The 24,092-nt window shown below is 43.1% G+C and overlaps 1 protein-coding gene across 2 annotated transcripts; it reads right to left on the bottom strand.

Moving 5' to 3' along the window:
* Positions 1 to 1,647: 1,647 nt before the first annotated feature.
* epha2b (eph receptor A2 b) lies at positions 1,648 to 23,964 on the bottom strand. Of its 2 annotated transcripts, none has more exons than XM_038723252.1 (17): positions 23,808 to 23,964; positions 22,980 to 23,059; positions 20,775 to 21,423; positions 10,544 to 10,699; positions 9,806 to 10,165; positions 9,502 to 9,632; positions 8,983 to 9,154; positions 8,795 to 8,894; positions 8,036 to 8,091; positions 7,821 to 7,946; positions 6,950 to 7,147; positions 6,792 to 6,853; positions 6,360 to 6,569; positions 6,083 to 6,232; positions 5,778 to 5,971; positions 4,854 to 5,009; positions 1,648 to 3,520 (listed from the first exon to the last, which is right to left on the bottom strand). In XM_038723252.1, the coding sequence occupies exons 1-17, from the start codon at positions 23,890 to 23,892 to the stop codon at positions 3,412 to 3,414; spliced, it is 2,994 nt and encodes a 997-aa protein (XP_038579180.1). In that variant the 5' UTR covers positions 23,893 to 23,964; the 3' UTR covers positions 1,648 to 3,411. The 2 variants fall into 2 exon arrangements, with proteins under 2 accessions (XP_038579180.1, XP_038579181.1); XM_038723253.1 differs by having other exon boundaries at positions 6,962 to 7,147.
* Positions 23,965 to 24,092: the final 128 nt, after the last annotated feature.

Below are 24,092 nucleotides of genomic sequence, written 5' to 3'. Positions count from 1 at the left end.
CTGAGGGTATGGATGGAAGGAGATGGAAAATGGTGGAAGTGGACTTTCTCAATTTATAGTCGCCACACAAAGAATGACTATTTCTAGAAGTCCTATTGGTTTAACAGCGGCAAGAACACACAGCCAGCTGGAAGTCAAGGACAAAGACTGACAAGGAGTGTCAGATCCAAGTTCCCATGCTCCGTCTGCATGGGGCTTTTTCTTGCCCCTTCTCTGTTGACTCGCAGATTAATTCAATACCTAAATATTGACATTCCTCTCTCTAATGTGTGGTTCTTATCTTAGGAATGCATTTAAGACTTTGTCACTTGTATCAATCAACCAAAGCTGATAATTTTCAAAATGTGCGGCGCCAGGGACTTCCCTACCACTGCAAGGTCAGAGTGAGTGAGATAAGGAAATATGCCAAGGTGAAGTACAAAGTGGGACATGTTTGGACTTGCTGAATTCTCTGGTGTGAACATTTACATTTTATTACATTGTGTTATAATTTTTGTCCTCAGCAGGTGAATCTTGCAATCTGAAAAGCTAACTGATGCAACCTGCCACCAAAGTGACATTTACATGCTCTCCTTCTTTTCCCAAAGCTACGCTGCATTCCATTTAAGCTCAGACATTGGAAGTTCCCAAATAAAATGTCTAAACTCTGACCTCTGGTTTAGTGTTGAAAAAAATAACTAGACTGCTGCAGGTAATGAGAGAAGTGTGCCTTACATACAAGTTTATTTACGGGTTCTTCTGTGGTTAAGTTTTGGCCTCAGAGTCAGACAGATTTCTGACACATCCCATGCTCTAGTGGAAATCAATGAGATTTAAGAGATAATTCCAGTTTATTACAATGCGGGTCTTATTTGAGTCATATTTATCAACTTAATGTACCCATAAAATATTCAGAACTGCACATGCAATTCTACATGTCACATGTTTAACCATTTACCACACAAGTTGATAGATTTGTGGTCATGCAAAGCTGGAACAGCATTAAAGCATTAAAGACTGCAAGCATCTGAAAAACATTAAAGTATTACATTAAAGACATGAGGTGTATGAAGCTAGGATAATGTCAGATAACTCTATCTAGCAGTTCTTCTCCTTAGTTTCCTATCCAGACATCAGACGTGAAGGGCCATTCCACTGGATGTAGGAAGGCAGGTTTACTGTCATCCAGTTTTGACTGTAACATTAGAAGAGTTCATGGGAGAAGAAAATGTGGTGTCACACAGCGGGTCATCTCCCAAGGCAAGAGTAATCAACCGGCAGATCACAGTGTGATGTCTGTTTAATAAATACAGACATAAGAGCTAAATTCTAGATTATTAAGTTTACTTTTATCTCACGGTTTAATGTCTGGTTGATTTTATTAGAAGATATAAATCTAAGAAAATGTTCTCAGTAACTGTTGACAGGAAAATGTTGATTTGTACAGTATGTGTATGTGTGTGTGTGTGTGTGTGTGTGTGTGTGTGTGTGTGTGTGTGTCTGGCCATCAGTTTTTCCCTGCGGGTAATAAAGCACTCAGATGTTTATTACAGGTTGGACAACAACTGTGGAATGAAACCATCCAGCAGCATTATAAGGATATCCAGTTGGAAGTATAAACAACTTGGCAGCGTTTGAATAATTCAGGAATGGAGGAGAAAAGGGAGGCACATTAAAGCTTTTTTTTTTTTATTATTATTGAGAATGAGAGAACAACCTTCAATTATAATCCCAGCTCTGTGTTTATCAGCATAAATAAATAAAAGTAAAAAATAAATAGGCTATTAAATACAGTATAAAACAACAGGCAAAAAGGAAGGAGTTTGCTCTTTGATGAACGATCTCTCAACATGTTTGGAAAGACAGCAAAAGTAGGAGACATTGCTTTGGAAAATAATCAGTTTGGTAATATGGTAAATTGTGAAATCATACAAAATGTTCAAAATGTAATTGCAACCAGTAAACCAGAAAAGCAAAACAAAAATGAAATCCCTTTTCCAAAGATGGAGCTATCAACTACAACAGAAGCATAGATACATTTGACAGTAAAGTAAAAATTCAAGTAAGGTATACATCAGTAACACAATGATTTGCAGTCATCAATGAAGAGCACTGGGGAAACCGTCCACGACATGCTTCTCACTACACTGGGAAGTTGCTTCATTAAAAGAGATAGAAGCAAACTCCCACTAATGTTCCACAAACAGGCACTTTAAAATTTGTTTGAATGTCTGGAATGAGTCGAGCACTTAATTGTCGAAGCGTATAGTTTCATCCCGTCAACATGTTACCTAAACCAACAGAAAAATAAATGAATTTTTGTAAAGTTTCTACAAAACTAAATGACACATTTAAATTGCAAACCAAACTATTATTAAATATGAAATTATCTCAACCACAACAATCAATTTTTTTTCGGCCAATTTACATTTTAGCAAACTTCACCGTCTCCCTCTTCATCACTGCTGTGCTACAAACAGAGGTATTGCATTCTAATTTAAATTTATTTCATTCACACCATTTCTCACTTCGATACCATTTCTTTTTGTTCTGGATTTTGTGTGTTATCACTTTTTTCTTGCAATTCTGAGACAACCCAAGACAATGAGATTCTTGATCCAAGTGCTACATTATAAATTTTTATCCCAAAGTTTTTGGTAATTTCCTGAACGCGCAAGAAAAAGAAAAGAAAATTTTTAATCTGTACACACAGAGTACCTCATATATTTCCTTATTTCATACAACATCACTTCTATAATTATAACTTAATTTCTGCACGGAGCCAGTAGAAGGCCAGAAACAACACCAGGTCCAACTGTGTTTATATGCCTAAGCACCACCGTCTCTTTAACTTTGGGCCAACTCAAACTCATTTCAGCCCTCTCAACGCTCCACCCTCACGGGTCTAACAGGAAATGGTCCCAAGTGCCAATTAAAGGGAGATGCTGTGACATCAGCAGCAACCACAACCTGAGCCAGGGCTAGACTCCACTCCATACTCTCACACTTACTCTGCTTACATTGTTTGATACTGGATGCGACAAGGTCAGGGTGCAATTTTGTAAAGTTGAAGCCGTTCCCAGAACTGGCTTGATTATTGATTTTTATAAAGCAAGAATGTGAAATGAAGGAACAAATGCATGAGCAATGAATTGTATCTATACAAGACATGGATAATAAAAATAGATATCTAAATATACAGAGTCTACTTGATACATCTATTGTTGTATATTTGCTCAATTTCTGTGTGGATAAGATGAAGAAATCAAAAATGTACAGTAAGTCAGTCTGTATCAGTCGGCCCCAAATGATGGCATGGTTCTCTTGGTCCTGCCGATCCAAAGCCGTCCCTGCAGTTTTGCTCCAGCTCAGCTCAGAGTTCAAAGGGCTGCCTGCTTCAGTGCCAGAATTGAATTCCCTTCGTTGTCAGGATCACACTGCAAACACGCTCAGGGTGCTGGTCTGGTCCTTTAAACCCAAGATGCTGTAGGCAATTCTTTTCAAATGGCCAGGCAGCCTCACCCCGATGTTCTTAATATCCCTGTAAAAGAGAGAGACGTGACAGAATAAAAGAGGAGCTGCACATGGATTTACACTTTGGCCTTGTTGAAACCCTTTTCACACACACTTCCTAGTTCTCAAGCCTTAATAATCACTCACATGACAAAATGCCAGCCATCCATGTCTAGCTTGATCATAGAACCAGTGCAACAAGGTGGGGTGTGTTCCAAGTTAATAATCTACCACGGCTTAAATTTATCTTCAACATTAAAGGAGAATCCTTCACAAGCATCTGATGCAAACCTGCAAATGCCCTGCAACACAGCAGTCCAAAGCCAAAGCCCTAATTACAGCCTTAATTACTTAACGAGGATTCTCCCTGTTGACCATGAATCACTTGTCTGGCAAGCAGAGGGTGGGTCGTAAATGACTGCTGGTTTTCCGAGAGTGCTACCAGATGCCCTGAGATGGAAACATGGTGCCATGAAATCACACCATTCCGTATGACAAATACTTCAAAAGGGTTTGTCGTCTGCTTTACAGTCTACCCATCTTCCAAAATCACAAGCAAGACCTACTGAGATACGTATACCACAGCTGGGGGGATTCCTTTTAGCTGGTCATGTGGTTAGGAAAAGCTCTGGTCCTCGTTATTGCTCTAAAACAACCTTCACTTAGCCTTTTTTCCAAAGGGTTGAGTTCATTTCATTAAATTGCCCCCTTCGCACTCCTACACATCTGAGAAGATCCACTTGCCTTCAGATACCATGTGATAAGTTCAGGTGATACATTCTAAGCACACCTCTTCAATCTTTCTAGAAGTACAAATGTGCCGACTATGGGATTTCAAATCTCGTCCATCTATTTCAGTTCTTTAATCACCTCTCCTTGCGCCTGCTCCACAGACTATTCTCTCCTCTTCCTTCCCCCCCTTTAATGTTGAAGAAGCCACAAAAGGCTTTTGCCCTAAACAGGCAAAAGTGCAGCTAGTGTGTGTGGGTGAAGGGCGGGATGAGAGAAAGAATGGAGACAGGAAAGAAGAATAAGGACTGCAGCGACCACAAGCCACCACCACCAAACTACCACAAATGAGCCCACTCCTTCTCCTTCCCTCCATTATTTTTTCCATCTCAAACATTTCTCAAGTTGTAACTGAGGTTGGAGATTATATTGTACACAAACTATTCTGCTGGCTGTTAAAAAGCAACATTTTTAGGAAAACAAATACATAAACTACTTGGTGGAAGTCTATAATAGACTTTATCTTGGAAAACCACTTCAGAGGAAAACCATTCAATGCACAACTTGTTTGTTTTAATGCTTGATTCATTTATAATTTGACAACGAAATCAAAGAAATCATGTCCCACTTACTCGTTCTTCATCTGCAGGACCTGGTCCATGGTGACGACCCCAGCGCAGGTGAAGTTCTCACTGTACTGACTCATCTTGATTGACTCCAGCCAGTCAGACACCGACCGGAAGGGGGAACCATCCGAGCCGCTAGTGCTGGGCAGGCGTATGGATATGCTGCAAGCAAAGAACAGTAGATCCAAATCATAATAATCAACAAGCTTTACCCACAGCAAAGGCAGATGACTGAGGACTGTAATTACTGTTCAGGAAACTTGTTGATGATAAAAACCAGTTTAAGCAGTCAGAACAAGAGCCCATTAAGACATGAGCACTGCAGCCTTTTGTCCTTTCTTAACATTTCTGGTTTTAATGCGCCCTCACAAAAGGGAAAATATGCATTCATGCACACAATCAAATACAAAGCTTTAGTAATCCGCCGGCAGGAGTGTACACACATTTCTTTCATTAGCCTGGCAGGCAAGGTACGTGTCAGTATGTCCTTTTAATGGTTTAAGTAGAACATCTTAAAGCTATTCCCCTTTCTTTCCCAAACTACCCTAAACACCCAGCATCAATTTAACTTAAAGTAAATGGGGAACTGCTGCTAGAGCTGTTTTTAAATGTTTTGAAGCTGATCCAGGTCAAGTCTCCAGAACGTTGAGACAGGCAAAAGTCAAGTTTCAAGTCAGTCGAAACTGTTGTTTCTTTTTAGGCTCACAGAGCAATTAGAGGAGACCACATAATTTTGGGTGCATATTATCAGGGTTTTATGCTACATGAGTAAAAAACATCAACCAGATGGGAAACTGATAAGAGTACAAAAGGAGTGAGACTAAAAAGGAATTTATATTAGAAGTAGTTTTGGTCACAGGGATGTTTCAGTGAAAAATATGGAAAAATATGCATTTCAAGCCCTCAGTCTGGTATATAAATAGATCTTACCGTGGGTCAAAGTCTGCAATGGTCTTCAGAGAGTCCGGGCTCCGCAGCAGCTTGTCCAGCAGGCTGACAATGTCTCCAAAGCGTGGCCTCTTGGAGCGATCCTGGAGCCAGCACTGCAGCATCAGCTGATAAACGGCTGAAGGACAGTCCATCGGCGCCGGAAGCCTAAAAGCCTCATTGATAGCCTTCATCACCTACAAGAAGTTTTTCAGATGAATAATCAGATCTTCTCTCACTGGTAGGTTTCTTCAAATCTGTGTTGACATTTCTGAAATTATCGCTTAACATAAAAAAGCAACACTTACCTCATGGTTACTCATGTCCCAGTAAGGCCTTTCGCCAAAGGCCATGACCTCCCACATGACGATGCCAAAACTCCACACGTCGCTAGCTGAAGTGAACTTTCTGTATGCTATTGCTTCTGGGGCTGTCCAGCGAATGGGGATCTTGCCTCCCTGTTTATGAAAAAAAAGCTTCAGGTTAGAGACAAAAAAAGGACGTAAGAATCTTAAAACCAACGTTGCTGCCCCTTGACACCACGCTGCACCTTGCAATGACTGAGGCAAACATTTCAAGACTTACGCTTGTTGTGTACGTCCCCTCAGGCTCATCCTCCAGCACCCTGGACAGGCCGAAGTCTGATACTTTACACTCCAGGGTGTTGTTGACAAGGATGTTGCGGGCAGCTAGGTCACGGTGGACGTAGCTCATGTCAGAGAGGTACTTCATGCCAGCAGCAATGCCACGCAGCATGCCCACCAGCTGGAAGGAGGGAAATTCTCCATCGTGGTCCTGATGGGAGAAATATTAGCACAGATCCATTTTAGTGGTAGCAACAAAATGAAACATAGACATGATAGTATAGTGCAAAATGAAAAAAAAAAAAGATATCAGGGCCCAGAAATATATCTAGATATAGAATTTTTTCTGTTTGCAAATACTGTGTATCATCACTGTGTCAACGGTCATAGTAAAGACAGTTCCATCTACAAAAATGGTATGCGGTGGGCTTACCCTCAGGTATCTGTCCAGTGCTCCATTCTCCATGTATTCAGTCACAATCATAGCAGGCTTGACTGCAAGCACACAAATAAAGAATAAATTACTTGCACAAACTGGTCAAAAACAGTCAAGATTGTGGGAAAAGTAGGGAAAAAAGTAGCAAAACTCACAAAAGTCCTTACATTTGGTGACCACCCCCTCCAGGCGAATGATGTTCTGGTGGGAAAACTGTCCCATGATGGAGGCCTCGCTTAGAAAGTCCTGCCTCTGTTTCTCTGTATAGCCTGGCTTCAACGTCTTGATCGCCACTGCCACCTCTTTCTTTCCGGGCACCTTCAGAATACCACGGTACACCTCACCAAACTCCCCTGCAGCAAAACAACATCAATGGGACAATCAGTTTAGAAAAGGGATACCAGATGAATACCAGTTTGATAAGTTTTCTTGGGTTTCTGGCTGCAGTGGTTTGCTATGCAACACAGTGCAAGTAAGGAAGTCTCTGCGACTGTTTAGCCTGAGGCTCTCTCACAGAGGTGTGTTCTGGGTGTTGAAAGAGAGCCTATGTTGTAAAAACGGTAGAGGATCTGTGGTGCAGAAGCATGAGAATCAGCTGTCACATGAGGAGAAAGGGGGGCCAAGGTCGTGGGAACTGAGGAGGGGGTGTATGTTGAAAAAGACTGCCGGTTCAAAGGGTTAAGGTGGTTGCACTTAAATAAACAATCATAAAAAATCTGGGCAGTGCTCTGATTTCCTTCCAAAATACTGCTTCTGCAACACTTTCTTTTATGTAATTGTTAATGTCAACTTCAGTCAAAACACATAGATCTCACAGCCAAGAGTTGGCACACAACAAAATGTCTCAACTTGTTGTGTGAGAACTCAGCCAGATGGATGTTAATCGCACTAAAGAACCACTGTCAGTCAGCCTGTTAAGATGTGGAAAATGCACAACATAAACAGCGAATTTGGGGATTGGAAAAATCTTTCAACATCTCGGAGTTAAGCCCCACAGCAGATTGTCTCAGCAGGGTTGTCACTCACCAGCTCCAATGACTTTCTGTTTGGTTATGTGGCTAGGGTGGATTTCAGTTGCAAACTTCATGACAGCTGTGTTGGGGTCCTCGTATGTATGTGGATCCACGTAGGTCTTCAGAGGCTTCAATTGCTCTGTGAGAAAAAAAAAGAAAATTTTTAACAAAATGATAAAATACATTGAATACAATGACATGAAGAGATGAGAGAGACTTTTCGTCTACCTGAGCTGGAGAAGTAGGTGTCCTCTGGTCCTTGTCTGGTGTGAGAGTTCCTTTTCCTGGATAAAAAGAAAAAAAACCCTCTGCAAATGAATATCCCACAAAGAACAAATGAACTTTTGTCTTTATACCATTTGCCTGCTTTAATATCAGTAGCACATAGCAACCTTTGTTATCATTTTCAAGACGTTCTGAGGCTTTCAAAAGGATCCCAACACTAGTGCAATGCGTCCATTCATACAGAAGCGGCCCTTTGATAAAGGCTGATGATAGACTGTGTTTGCCAAGCCGATTTAAAGACTGAGAGACAGACAAGCAGGCAGGAGGGAGGTGGACAGACGGGCTACAGTCTGCTACAGTACAGGCCTAGGTCACCTTTACAAAGGGCATGCGGTCTGGTACAGAAAGAACCAAGCGCCTCTTATCACCAACAATGTACCACCCCGGACCAATTTCCTTTCAAAGGCCCCAACACTCAGTAGAATATAACCATTGAGCAATGACAAGGCGCATTCAACGCAAATTCTTCCCTAGTGAGTGCTGGGACACATATCCAGATAAAGAGAAAGAAAAAGTTGGCTAAAGGAAGAGAGAAAGAGAGAGGTGAGGACAGAGTGAATGCAAAGGCCATTTGGAGGCCCCACAAAGGAAAGGCAGAAGAATGAGAGAGGAAGCCAGTGAAGGAGGGTGCATGCTACTGATCAACAGGACAGAAAGACAGGGAGAGCAACAGTGGGGGGGGGGGGGGGGGCGGATACTGACCGTCTGCGTAGGAATAGGACTACGACCACAATGAACAACATGGCCGCTCCTCCAACTGCTGCGCCAAAGATGACTGCCGTGTTGTTTTGAGTAAGATGTTCTAGAAAAGTAAAGAAAACACACATCAAATGAATCCCATTTCTAAATAAAGCTTGTGAAACTTTTTCAATGGTGGTTCTCCTCTGTACCTTCGGGCAAGGTCTCAAACTGTTCCTCCATGCTAGAGCCTCCAGGGCTGCCATCGCTGCTGAGGGCCTGCACTCTGAACAGGTAGGCTGTGCCTGGGGCCAGATCGTTGATCTGTACAAAATTTTTCTCAAGTATGAGCACGATGTAGGTGGTGACATCCAGGTTATCATCCTGGGACACAGAAAAAGAAAGATCAGGGCAAAATTCAGGAAGAGAAAGACCAATGTTGGAGATGGAGGCCACAGATTAAATTGTAGCATTTAAGTTAGTGAGAAATTTAGACATTTATGGAAGCAAGTGGACTTTCCTGTCACCTGTCACAGTACTGTGATGTGTCCTTTCAGTTTTTGCACATGAAATTTATGTTTATCTCTTGAATGCGTGTATGTGTTATCTCAATTAAATATCTTAGAAGTAGTTTTAAAACATATACAGTGATAAATTCTTGAATTCAAAAAGAATCCTTCTTTAATCTTTAATTTAAACACATAGCAGGAGAATAACCAAGAGTGACCCACCTTCTTGCGGTAGGTAAGTTCATAGCGTATGGGCCGGGCTTGAACCAGTGGTCGGGGAGATATATCCCAGGAAAGGGACAAGCTGATGGAGGTCCTCTCAACCAGTCGCATCAAGGTAATCTTGGGGGGATCTGTGGACAGAGGGTATAGAATACTTCAGTACCTTTGGGACATGAAAACCTCATTTCATTTCACCCCTGCAGCATGATTCGCCTTGCAGAGCTGTCACTGCCTCACAGATAGTATCGGTCATTCCTGCAGCACAGATAGCATCACTCCACTGCCTCATATCAGCAGCTCTCACCTGTGTAGTGTAGAGATGTAGTCAGAGCACTGGTGGATGGTGGTCTATTAGCCCTAGACGTCGCCTTACTAGCAAACAGCGACACACCGCTATGTGCCTCCACAGTGAAGGTGTAGTTGAGGTGAGCGTCCAGTTCGCTCACTGAAACCTTGGTGTCAGTCAGGCCCGTGCTTGCTGGCTCATAGCGGATTTTCTCTCCGCATGTCTGGCACACAATGCCCTCGCAGCGCTGACATTCAATGCTGTAGGTGATGTCGGCTCGACCTCCGGTGTCTTTAGGCGGGCTCCAAGAGAGGAAGAGTTTTCCGGCAGAGAGCTGGGTGGTGGTGGCCACAAGGTCTTGTGGGGCAGAGGGGGGGCCTGTTGAAAACAAGGACATGGGATGTTAGGTAGAAACAGAGAAGAAGAGAACCATGAGAAGCAAAATGCGGGGGACTGTTTTCAGACATGACAGTAACATTAGAAAGTCGAGAGCACTGTTTTGAATTTTAACGGATGTCATAAAAATCAAGATTCTAATTCCCAATCTGAGACTCAAACTCACACCTCCATTCTGAGATCAGAAACCATGGTCCTTAAACCACACACTACTTTGTGCAGGAAAAACAAGTGCAACAAGAAAATTCAAAATTTCTATTTATTTTTTTACTTCCTGAGCTCACACTAGGAAAGTGACAGCTAATATTTCAAAATGTACTTATTGCTAGGTTCTCATTAGAGAAAAAGGGGACTCGTTACCTGAGCAGGGTCCAGTAGGGGGGTCAGTAGGGGCCCGGTAGAAGTCATTCATGCAGGGACATAACAAAGCCCCGGAGTCCAGCCTCTGGGTGTTAGCAGGACATGGCTCACACTTGTCACCAAATGCTGCAGCTTTGAAGAAGCCAGGTTGACATTCTGCAAACCCAAAGACATTTGCATGAGCAGCTGTACAAGGACAATAGCGACTTCAGGCAACATCATACAACACAGTGCATAGCCAGTTCCTCCAGATCATTCAAGTCTTGTTGAAAGATCATTAACGCTGTGAACTTCTCACCTTTCATGCAACACAGCAAAGTAGAGTGGACATGTTATTATGTCATGGCTAAAGGTTGGATTTGGACAAGTGGAAGAGATATGAGAGGGATTACAAAGGCAAGGCTCTGCACTCTACTCTGTTCTCTACTCTACTCATTCAAAAACATCAGCTAAGACGCTTCTCGCATGAGCCCAACCCTGAAACAAAAATGCAGAGTTCCTGCTTAGCCGGCACTCCTACTCTTTACTGTTTCAACCACCCAACCCCCCTCTGATGTTGCTTTCTTAAGGTCTCTTTCTTACTATCTCTCTCTCAACAAACATAACAAGTCAACCCACATTCCATGACAGTAAGTCAGACAGATTAAAAGGAAACAAAAATCAGGAAAGCTACAAGAAATAAAAGTAAAGCCGCCCAAAAAAGAGCCTCCGTTTGTGCTTCACAGTCAATTATAATTTTTCTTTCAGAAAGCCACATGCAGACTTTTGAAACTGTATCGTCTAGATAAGATGACACCTAATTTCACACATCCAACTCAGAATAAAGAAATACAGGTAGAGGAACCAGCTGTGCGTAGCAGTGGTGAAATATGAACTTAATATGGTGTGAAATTTTTGAGAGAGCGCGCCATAAAGGCGAGTGAAAACGAGAAAGCCCCCCCTTTAACTCTGCAAGAGCATTCCAACGGCTGCTGCTCACTCCTCACACCATCACACATTCATCCATACACACACACACACACACACACACACACACACACACACACACGTCCATGTATGCATTGCACACATCCACCCACTCCCATATGTATGCACAAAATACATGTACATGTATGGAAAGCACACTCGTGGACACATGGGTAAATCTGACATCAGAAGGGGGATTACAATATGTTCGCTGCCTGTCACCTGTTCATGTCCCTCTGCCAAGGCAATTCAGCCACACACACACACACACACACACGTATACATACGTGTGTGTGTGTTATATGTATTTATATACATGTATAATATACACAGACATTTCCTTCCTTCCTTCCTTCCTTCCAAGTCATTTGCCTGGAGCATTTTAAATAGCCCATGAGAGTCTTAAGATGTTGACAATGCAAATGACAGTGAAGATTCAGGCCAAAAGGACTCCAGAGGAGAAAGAAGCAGGAGGGAAAAGAAAGAAAGACTGGCAATGAGAAATGGAAAAGAGTATGGCAAGAGAGAGCAATCAGACAAGGTAAAAAGAGTACATGATAGCCAAATGAAATGAAGCATGTGCGAGAGATTAAAGTTCACACCGGTGACCGGAGGGAAGCAATGAAACATTAGGTCAAAGGCAAACACACAGTTTGGATGTCAAATTCCAACACGGGCAAGTAGAAAAGCAAAACCAAGGACAAAGACAATATCAGATTCACTCAGAGATACTGTCTCAGTCTACGACTGCTTTTCACTGCGGTTCACTTGAATGAAGTTCATTTGGAAGCCACAAGTGACCACACACAAGACAGAAAGCAAACGGCTCCCGCTCCATTTAAGTCATATCAAGGGGATTAACTTGATTGACCATGAATTTCTTCTCGACTCCATTCAGCTTTTCTATCATTGTGGTTTATCAAGTTGAGGCAGAGCTGCTGTGAAGAGGTGTGTATTGACTGGAGAACTGGCAACAACGGTGGAAAGAAACATCGCAGCATGAGAAGAATTTGTAAGTTTGTCCAATGGGCTTGCATGTTACTCTACCCTTCCCTCAAGACAGCATCGCCTCTCTGTCTTGGCCAGCTGTTTCTCTAACAGCCACTGCTACTCATTAACGCGAATGAGGTCGGGCTGAAGAGAGGAGCTATGAAGGAACAGAAGGCTCAAGAAAGAAAGAGAGGTATACTGTATCCTGCTGAGGACTGAAGAAAATAGGGGGGAAAGAAAACCGACAGGCCAGGGCGAACTCTTCCATTGAGAAGGGGGAACAGCTGCTGTCTCAAACCCAAATTCATACCCCTACCTCTCCTCCTCGTAATCCCCAAATTCCTTCCTCCCCTCCTTTCTCTCCTCCCAGTCCTCACTAAAAAGGCTCCAAGCTAACCCATTAACATTGCTATTCACCACTGACCAGCAGGCAAGGAGAATACCATGCCATTCAAGTGCTGAAAGAGAAAACACACACGCACACAAGCATTGCAGATGGGAATAGCTGAAATGCCACATGGCAACTGAATAGAGGAGGACTAGCCTCTTTTTGGCGCTACAGTGCAGGCTGCAATGCATTTTGGTCAGGTCTGCGAAGATGATGGCCTTACACTGTGAGCCGCCTCTATAATCATGATGCATTCCAGTGCACACCACCCAACAGGAGGCCTGTAGCAGAGCGCCTTCGCTGCAGCTTCGGTTTCAGCCCAGTTCTCCAGTGAAAAGGTTAATGAGTTTGTGTATCTTTCACACATGAGTCACAGTGACAGTAAATTAAACTAGTGGACTCTCTGCGGAGGTATTTAACAAGAGGATTCCTCGACAATAGAGCAAAGTCCGGTGTAAGGAAACTTCTTGGTTCCATGGAGAAGGTGGAGGATTGTTGCTGGACACAACAGGAAGCAGGAAGTGTGAGGCTGATGCAGCCTTCCTTCCTAAAGCAGCCAATCAAAGCATGGAAACACAGGGGAGCGTGACCAAATGAAGAACTTGTGGTGAGACTACCAGAGTACTGAGAAAGAATAATAACAACTGAAAAGGAAGCCAAAATGTGTTGACCCGACATGAACGCGGGCACTAAACCCAAGGGGGGGCTCCTGAGATGAACGCTTTCTCTCTCATAAACAAAAGTCTCTCAGCCTCTTCTGAGTTGAAACATCTGACAAACGGCCATTTTTTCCCTCCCTATTTCTTGAGAGCAAAGACCTGTTTGTCATTTGAGAGGCCTTGTGCGCCTTGAGTGGTTCTGTGTTTGTTTATTGATAGTGAGTGCAGGGCCCTGTTACATTCTGGGAGCCTGAGTGGCATTAGAGTGGGAGCCCCCGAGGGCCCCCCCGGTTTGTCGGCAGAAGTTAAGATGGATGAGATGGCGACAGTGATGAATGCATGGCCGGATAGATGGATGAATGGGTAACATGGTGGCTTGACAACAGAAATCACCCTCAGGACTGCAGGAGTAAGTGGTAGGGGGCCCCCGCACAATTGAGTCCGGCGCTGGGCTTTTAAAAGGCAGAAAGGTCATGTCTGCCTCGGGGTAGTTGTGAGTTAAACTGTGCATGGCTTACAGGGAGTCAGTGGCCAAGTAAAACAAACACATGCCTCCTCGCAGTGAGGAGGAGGGAGTTGCAGCAGCAGACGGTGGCACGTCTCATGAGAAAAGAGGTTAAATCCAGAAGTATGGCCACTGAACCAAAAAAAACATCTTGGAGAAATAAATCCATAAGAAATAAACACAATGTCAAGATCTTTATCAGGGCAGCTCCCCAAATATATCTGGAGGCATGTGAGTCCTCGCTTGGTCTGTGCCCTCATCTACTTCACGTCTCCTCCCCACCCCCCGATTTTCATTCCAGAGTTGGTCAGACCCGTGATTGCAATATGTCATGTCATTTTGTTTGTATGCTGGGTGACAACATGTCATTAGCATTTTGGGGGAGTCGGGTTGTGGTGGAACAATGGAGGCCTCTGATGGGGGATGTGAGCCGGTAACATGAGGCAGGGGTCACTGAGGTAGATGGGGGGCGGGGGGCAGTAAAGGTGTAGGGGCTGATGGAAGTGTGTGCACGTGTGCGGGAGGGGGGCATTAGTCAAAAGGATTAACTGACCAATGGAGCAGCTGTAAGGGCATTACATCTGTTTTACAATTGCACTCAGGCTTTCATCTGGGGGTTGTTAACAAACACAATAAATTCCCTGATCCCCTTTCTCCTCTCACTCCTTCTGTCCACTCAGGCTCACTGACAGAAGGAGGGTTAGAGGGAGTGAAAAGTGGAGTCAAGGAGGCACAAAACAAATTCAACATGGTCTAAAGTAAAGCAGATACTTTATAATCCTGGCTGACCATAAAGTCCCAAACAGCTTCCAGAGGCCAGCTAGACCACAGTCATGGTCATTTGGCCACTTTTCTCCATGTCGCTGGTCAAATTCAGACAGCCAGGTGGCAAACACAACACCATTTCACTACACCACGCTCAGCCAACAGGTCACACACTGGATGCCGACAACTGTCTGCTTCCTGGTTAGGGGAACGGGCCAAAGTGGGACCAAATGCACCAATAAACAAAATGACTTATCAGGCAGGACAACAAAATAGAAAGTGGCTGAGCGAGGCCGCTGAGTGCGGAGCGACAATGGAAAGCCCTGAGCCAACGGGTCGGGGAGTCACCAAGGGATTAGGTGACCTCCGGTTTCCGCCACGGGCTCGTCCTGTTAGCAGTGAAGGGTGGGTGGGTGGTGTGGTGTGTTGTGCTGGGGGAGGGGGGGTGACTGACTGACATGGTGGAAGGAAAGTGCTGACCTCACACACCAGCAGTACAATACAGTGTGCTTCACATTGCTCTGGACTCCCCCCACCATAACACACACACAGGCTCAGGAATGTCACCAGGAGGAAATATGTCCCAACTTCCCCACTATAACCAAACACACACACACTAAAAAGCCAAGAATTGCAGCAACTAAGTTGTTTGACTAATGGCAGACATTTAAAAAACTAAATTAGGAGACATTTAAACACAATAATTGGTTGATAAAAAACAAAATAGTCACAGTTTGCTTAAAACCTGAAGTAACATCTCTGCCTCTTTTTACTCATTGTCTTAGTTATTAAGATATCAGTAACATCTAGTAATTGGTACGAGGCCAAACCAGAGCTGAAATATTTATTATTGGAAAAAACTTGAAATGAATGTGTATCTGCTGGATGTGTAAATGAGCTAACTTTACTGTTGTGTTGTAGTGTGCGTGTCAAGTAGCCAAGTCATTTTTTATTTTTTATTATCTGTGCGCAGTGCCTCAAAAGTTAACATATCTGATATAATGCTCCACCTTCACAGTGATGACACTTTTTAATCCACAACAGTACGATTTGCTCCAATCCACATTAAAGAGTGATAGGGGCCACCAGATCTCCTCTTTGCTACATTTCCTGTCATCTTATTCGCAGTAATCGCCAGTGTTCTGTTCACTCCAAACATGGCCCAACAAGACGGTGCATGACACCACTTGAAAGTGCCTTCAGAGTCCCCCCATTATCTAACCAACTCCTGAAGTTCAGCCCACTAGGCAGACGTTACCTTGGCACAAGATCTGAGCAATCCACAAATTCAAAGTAATCACGGTGGCTTTTGAGAGCTGGGGAAGAAAAAAAAGAGGCTATATCCAGACTGCGCATCTAAATGAGCAGCGTTCTCCGATAAGTCGTTGACTTGTGACTTTTTATTTATTTCTGACTGGCTACAGGGAACAAGAGCCAAGGGAATTCAGCAGAGCAGAAAATTTCAGTGTGAGGATTATCCTGCATGGAATGAGATGATATCACTATGTGACACCACCGTAAGCCTAGTAAATAAAATCCCTGAGATCCTGAGGTGTGGTGCTGTGTTTCCTTTGTATTCTCTCCATCAGAAAAACTGAAATTGCACAAGACTTCGGTCTTAAAATATTTTGGGTGATTATGATGAACCAGTTGGCTCCCGGCGCGAACAGTTTTAAAGACTATTGGCCATGAAATGCTTTCTGTAGGATGTGTGTCCAAGTGAACAATCAGCATTCCAAATCCTAATGTTAAAGTTCACCAATGAAAACAAAAACTGACAGTTAAAGTTTACATTTCACCTTCACTAAATGTTTATATCTTAAATACTATGTGAACAGGGCCAGTTGTTTTTCTCTCCCTCCACTAAAAATTCTCTGATTGGCAGCATTGTTCAATTGTAGCCTCTATTTATCTTTATAAGTCAGTCATGGAGAAATGTATACCAGTGAGAATGAGATCTGTGCACAGGCTAAACAGTCTCCTCAGGCCCGTGTGAAACGGGATGTTTAAACTGTATTGGTGTCATTTTCATGACCTGCACAACAGCCAAAAATAACAGTTGCTCTGTGATTTCACACACAAGAACACAACACACGAAAGAAAAAAGTTTTGTTTGTCAGTTTGTTATACTTTTGTGCAACAGTGTACGTCTCAGTAAATCACATTAAGAACTGTAAAATGATGTTGGGTTTCATGTGTTGAGATAAGAATCTGTCAAATAAATAGGACACGGGAGGCAGAAGAATGAGGCTAAAATAGAGAGAATCTTCAGGGACAGGCAGGATGCGGGGAGAGAGGTAGAGGACGGCAAAAAATGACACAAAGGCAAAAAAGCACGTAGAGCTAGTAGTTACTTCACTTAAAAGCACAAACACACCCAAGTCAATTACTACCCATACAAATCACTCACCACAGCACGTAGTCACACAACTACAACTTAGTCACCAACTGCTGCTGAGGATGAGTTTGGAGACAGACAGAAAAGAGAAGGAGGGGGAAAAGAGAAAATGGTTACTGGAACCGCTTTGGCGAGAGGAATAATAACTTTACTGGAACTCAGTGGACAGTTGTTCCACCAAGACGCCATTTACACCAAAACTGCCCTCAGCAGTCCAAATATTCCACATTGTGTCTTGTGGAAACCATGATGTGGGATTAAGCCTTATTTGTTGAGACTTTAGTACGTCTGATGAGGTGTGGACCTGGACAATTAAACACAATCCTGAGGACCAGCCGGGCAGCCCACGGTCCTTTGTGGGGTGACACACGGTATGCTGTTCTATTGTGACAGGGAGGATTATGGGTAAGGAAGGGCGTGATAGGCAACGGAGGAAAACTGTGTCAGTGTCAACAGTGAGTCAAATGTAGAAACCCACAGTGCTGCTGTCAATTTAAAAGCCAACCACTTAATTGCAAAAAAAGGTTTTGACAAAAAGACTTTTTCCCCCCAGAATTAAAAAGAAAGTGTTTATTTTTCTCACTAAGGAGACTGAAATCACGGCATCCTGATCTAAAACAGGTGCCAAGTCAGTCCACACACTGGAAGCTTCAGTCATGAAAAATGACTAGTACTGTGCTTACAGTGAGTATAGTTTTGAGTAGTATAATTTACTGCTAATAATCTTTCACCAAGATAAACTTTTGAATGCAGGACTTTTACAAGTAATGAGTATTTTACATGTTACTTAAGTAAAAGATTTGACTACTTCTTTCACCAGTTAAAATTTTTTTATTCTCGATGCAATATTTTGTTTCTATAGGCCTATTTGTTTTAGTACTGCATAAGCTGGTAAAGCCGTAAGAGAGAGTATGAGAGACAAAAATCAAATACACACCATAAAGAGTATAGACAAGAAAGACACCAGGCCTTCATCAGTCTTGTGAGGATTGTGGTAATAAGCATAAATCTGTGCTTACTCTGTTTCCAATTCATGTATAATTGCCGCTTATGTATTTTGAGACCCAAAGTAATTCGCTTTAATTGTATTCTGTAATGCCTTCATAAAAAAAACAAAAGCCTGTTTTGTGCCTCCCTACTGCTGACTGATATGATTTACAACCGGTTCATAAAAGCTTTTACAATTGTTGCTTTAAACACTCTGGTAGGTCTCTGCAGCACAGGAAGTGCTGTATTTTATCTCTAGTTTGTTTGTCCAAAAGAAGTACTCTTTAACTAACTTTTACTTTAGCAATGACGGCCACCAAGAGAAGAGCACCACACGGCACAGACAGAGACTTCAACAGGGAGTTTAAGGAAAAAAAGATCCTAGAAGCACAGTTTGACGGACGAGTGATCTCAAAGCCAAAAACACCACAGTGGTAGGGGCTGATGAGGAGACGGAGACAAAAACCAGATAGAGTCACAGATTTCTACTTTAACAGGTCCCACGGGGTTGTAGAGTCATAAAACTGAGTGAACACATCGGTGAACATGGAAACTTTTAACCTTAAGTAAGAAAAAAACACCACAATTGAAGTTTTGTGGTTTCTCCCCGAACAGCACGCAGCACAGGAAAGAAGTAGGGAGAATGATTAACTGTGTGTCTGTATGAGATTCCACTTAAAGCCCTTCAAACCATTCATCTTGGACTCGCACTGAGGGCCTATGATTCATTTCCAACTTCATCTATAACTGCCCTCATGCGTCTTCCAATCTCTAATTTGACTTCATCTCAGTAGTTTTGGGGGGTTTTCTTTGTTTAGTCATTTTTATGTGAGGGCTTGACCCGGAGCTGCTCTTCCTCCCCTGGGAATTCCACAGGTCCCAAGTAATGTTGGGAGGCTCCTGCTCGGCAAACTGATCAGGAATGTACCAAGCAAGGGGGAAAGGAGGTGGAGGTGGGTTCCTCCGGCCTCGCAGGGAAACACAGCGCTTCATTGTTCTCCTACCTTTACATTCCATTCCTCACCTCTCTCTGTTTTAAAATCACCCCCCCACACACACACACACACACTAAACACAACCTCTGTCACATTTGTATAACTTTTCTTTCATTCCTCTCTGCCTCTCCTCGTCCTCTCTAATCATCTTACCTGGCACTTTCCCGCAGCTAAAAATGATGTACTGACAGAAAACTTCATCGCTTTTAGCGGTTTGTTGCCAATTGGATAGAAACGAAATGAGAAAGCAAATCTATTGTAGGCAGGATACATGTGGATTTACAACTAGTTCAGAGTGTGTTCCAGAGTGTATTTAAAGGTAACTGCGTTTGCGTGTTCGAGATCATGCATCTATGGGTGTGCGTGTCTAGGTGTGTGTGTGTGTGTGTGTGTGTGTGTGTGCACAAACAAGTTCCACAAAAAGCAGCGGAGGAGGAGTACTTAGGGCTGATGGGAGTCTTAAGGTGTTCTGTCATGGAGCAGATCTCAACAGGCCCTTGCATGCCTGCATGTGTTGTATGTTCACATACACTGCCGGAGCTACACAATACACCCCAAAGCTGAGGATCAGTAAATTCAAGAAAACAGAGAGGGAAGAGTGAGAGATGGATGCAGTGACAGACTGGGGAACATGTAGTCGGCATGTCCGCTCACAGGAGGTGGGCCTCTGTTTTCTGTGATGCTTGGGATGAACAAAGTCAGTGAGGCTCATGAGTTTCATCCTGTCTCCTCCCTGCTGTCACCCTCTACCACCCTTGAAGATGCTAATCCATCACAGTACAGTAGCTCTCTGGCTTCTTTGATCACTTTCAGTCACCCTGACAGCCCTTCCCACAACAACAAAAGCCTTCTTTGCAGGACTTAAAACGGAACTACAAAGTCAAAGGACTGATATATGATTGGACTACGTAGCACGCCCATTAAAAGATAAGAGAACAGATGATACTGAGGGAGCAGGAAATCACCTGATGCAACGGGCATGTAAGTTATGAACAATGAGAAGTGTAGTGAAAGGTGAAGCTTTTGAGCATGACTTCAACATTCATTAAACAACTTTTTAAATTAGGAGAAATTTATTTCAGAACAAAATGGTAAAGTGTTCATTTAGGTTTTAAAACCTGAAAATGCAACCTGATTGTGAGTTCTTAGCACCTTCAGATTGACTTTTCTCACTGCCCAATTTAAGCCTTGATGACACATGAGGCACAAGCAAGTGATCAAGACTTGTACATAGCATTCCACAGAACTGTACATCTTCAAATCATAGAAGAAACTCAAAAGCACATTTCCTAATTTTATAGGTATTGGTTCAAGGTCAGGGATGATGCCGGGGCATGTACAAGTAGGCCTAAGCATTCTTTCCATTGCAGTGGAGCAATGTGCCAAAGGGAGAATTCCATTGAACAATGATAATAACACCATTGATAAATATCCACAGTCTGCCATTTGGGCTTGTTTTATAACCTACAGCAATTGAAATAAAGGTAAAAAAAAACACATTCTCATGGGAACTGCTTCCAGGTGCCTGGGAGCACAAAGACCTTTACAAATACCAAAGCTTCAAGAGAACGCCCTTACCTTGACATGTGTCTTCAACTTCTTCATAGCCTGGTTTGCACTGGCACTGTCCAACGGGTACCACCCACTCGCCATCCACAGTGCAGTAAATGCGAGGCAACTCCTCACTGATGGCGTTCTCCACGCACACCCCACTCACTTCCCTCAGCGCTTGGTTCTCACCTCCTGCTATGGTTTCAGGGAACAACGCAAGGCTCTTCACTGTGGCCGGGCAAGTTTTGTAGTAGACCCTGACGGAGAGAAGTGCGACGCAGGCTCCAATGTCCTGAAAGGCCAAGTAGAAGCCTTTTCGAGACAAGTTCTCCACCACTCGCGTCTCAGTGTTGATACGCAGTTCATTTTTGCTGGTGATCTCATCAGGCGCTATGGTGGTCACTTTCTTAAACTGGCCCTTGCGGAAGGTAGTGCCCACGTCTGCGTCCGACTCAGACGTGAACAGGTTGAAGGTTTCCTTGCAGGTCAGCGAGGTGCCGCCAAAAGAGTTGCAGTCGCGTACAATAAACTGTAGTTCAACAAAAACCCGCGAAGCTGCTGGACGCCGCTGGATGAAGGTGGTGCGCAGCCAGTTGTCCTGCTCACGTTCCCCAACATTGCAGACGGAGTAGGTGTAGAACTGAGAGCCGTTCAGGGTCCTCTGGACAACCTCCCACTGAAACAAAATCAAACAAACCAAGAAGGTTAGAGGTACGAACACTGATCCCTGAAGAGTCCATCAGCACACTGGGTTGACTTCACATTAGGGTTCAACAACGGTAATCTGAACCTGGAAACAAGAACAGTCTGTGTGTAGGGAAACCCATGGCTCGCTAATTAATCCCTTGAATGTTTAGCTTTCATAGCAGTAGGCCTAATACCTAATACCTTTCTGCAACATGGAGAACTCCACTTTATGAGCCTTTACAGCATATCAATGCAGCAAACCTCAAAAACTTTGAGTGACAAACCATTTCTAACATAGCAGAGATACCAAATAATTTCCAGTTCAGTCTTTCATAGGCTGTTGGCATTGGCATCCGCCCCAAATAGCGTTGCAGTTCACATACTAAATGCTGCCACAAATATTTTTGAAAAAACTGATGCCATGTTTTAATGCAACCTTGGCCGTTGAGGAGCAACTTGCCCCCAATGGGGCAAAGGCTGTGGTTTGCTCTCTGCATGTAGTCACTGTGCTGTTAATTAAAGGAATGTGCTATGTTGGCTGACTGTGTGGCTCTGGTTGTAAACTTGATGAACAGTAGAACCAACACCTTTATTAAACAGCTGGAGACTGTTTTTTTGTTTTTATAAGAGGCCTTTCAAACTTAAAATAATAATTATCATAAGTGAAGGTAGTTACATGGGAAAGAGCGCACAATAAAAAAAATGTTTCCAACAAACCTCGAAAAAATAAAAACACCATCTGATGCTTATTAGTGCAAAAAGTGAAACTTAAGTGTTGAAGTGATTATTAAAGCAATGAAACCTCTCTTAGAAGAAGTTGGGTGAGCCACTGAACAGCACGCCTGCACATGCCTTTGAGTCATCAGCACATGAAATGAGGCTATTTACAGTGAATTTGCATGAGCCTGACTGGTCAATTACTTTGAAACCGCAATGTGGAAGAAGGCACACATATACTGTATACTAAACGTGTACTGGCACAAAGATAACCACAGCATTTGGGTGTAATAATGTAGCTATTGTCTAGACGCATCTCTAAATGTAGACATTTTACCCTGGTTTAAGCAAAAGGTGACTCTGACTGATTGGCTCCATGTGAAAGCCCTCCCCCTCTAAAAACGGGTACCATATGCTGCAAACTTTAAAAGTTAATTGCTCTCTAACATACAATCTGAAGCTGAAGCCTTGAAACCGCAAGAAGCCACAAGTATTCCCAATTCAGAGCTAGCAGCTATTCTGTCTGCCTAAGCTTTGGTGTAGCCCAGACATGCTCTGCAGGCAACTCCTGATAGGATCCTACAACTCCCTCTCATGTCCATACTCAAGCAACTATTAGGCTCTAACTGCCAGATTTTATAGAAACCTGACATGTACACACATGAGGCCCAGTGAACAACTAACCTCAAGTCATATGGTCTAATATTTTGCACCGGAGGCTCTCGATTCAGACGGGCCCTTTCTGTGCATTTCTCTACGCAAATTTATCCTAAGGCAAATTCCGAGCGGAAACGTGGGAGTTGGAGGAGAAGCAGGAGCAATACTCACCCCAGGCTTGTCTCCCTGATCTAAGGGCCATGTCAACCAGCCCAGTTCACCTCCTGTTGCCTTCATATCCAAAAGCACCTCTGTAAAGACACGAGAACAACTTCAGTACATCACAAAAAAAACTTTAAACTCATCAGAAAAGACTCGTTTTGACTTGGAATTGATGGACATCATCTGACCCAGGTATATTTCTTAGAAAAACATTTGTAAGATTCTTGCAAATGGAAAAACACTTACAAATGATGCTGATTTTGAATTTGCTGCATAACTACCAATCTCATTCAACAAAACCAACACCTTTAGTCAAAAACTCTAACATTAATACTCATATGAGTTAAGTTTTATTGGCCAAATGTTGCATTTTACTTAGCAGTACCAAGAAATACACTTTGATATACTTTCAAACTGATATACTTGTTCTTTATATACTTGAAACACTAATGGGTAAAATGCACTATGCACAATTTAAAAAAAAACAGTTTACAAAAGATCACAATGTGATTTATATATCTCAGAAAGGAACTGTACCAACAAACTATCTCCAGAATTCACCTGCTGAAGTAAGTTTAGAGCAGCGCACATGCAGGCTACGCTCTCTGCTCAGTTGGTTCCAAGTTATTACACAACTACATGAGAAACAGTTTTTAACTATTAAAGCGTTTACATAAAATAAAACTTAATGTCACCAAATTAAGAAAGTGTGTTTCCTAGTTATAATTCTTTAGAGGAGGCTCACCGCATTGTACGCGTGCTTCCCTTCAATAAACTTAAAATAGAATAAGATGATCAATTTTAGGGAAATCTGTTGTTGTTTTTTTTAACACTCACCTTCCTTAGTCTGTAATGTAATCAGTATACCGTTAATGAGTACATAAGAAAATAATAAGGGTCTGACTCCACGAAAGAAATCCATTTGGCAAACTTTTCCTTCCTCTATCTCTGCTCCTGGGCTTGGCTGGGACTCTGCTCTGAGAGGTGAGCGCTGCTCTCTGCAGCTCATTCACAAACGGCCACAGCGTCACAGACTCCGCCTGCTGGAATGCATGCGCGAGCGTGTGTGCGTGTGTGTGCGTGTGTGCGTGCGTGTGTGTGTGTGCGTGTGTGTGTGTGCTT

This window comes from Micropterus salmoides, unplaced genomic scaffold (assembly GCF_014851395.1).
Source record: "Micropterus salmoides isolate LMB-PRFRI ecotype aquatic unplaced genomic scaffold, ASM1485139v1 Ms_hic_scaffold_16, whole genome shotgun sequence".
Taxonomy (NCBI): Eukaryota; Metazoa; Chordata; class Actinopteri; order Centrarchiformes; family Centrarchidae; genus Micropterus; species Micropterus salmoides.
Note: the sequence above shows the minus strand (reverse complement) of the source record. Positions and strands in the feature narration are given on the sequence as shown.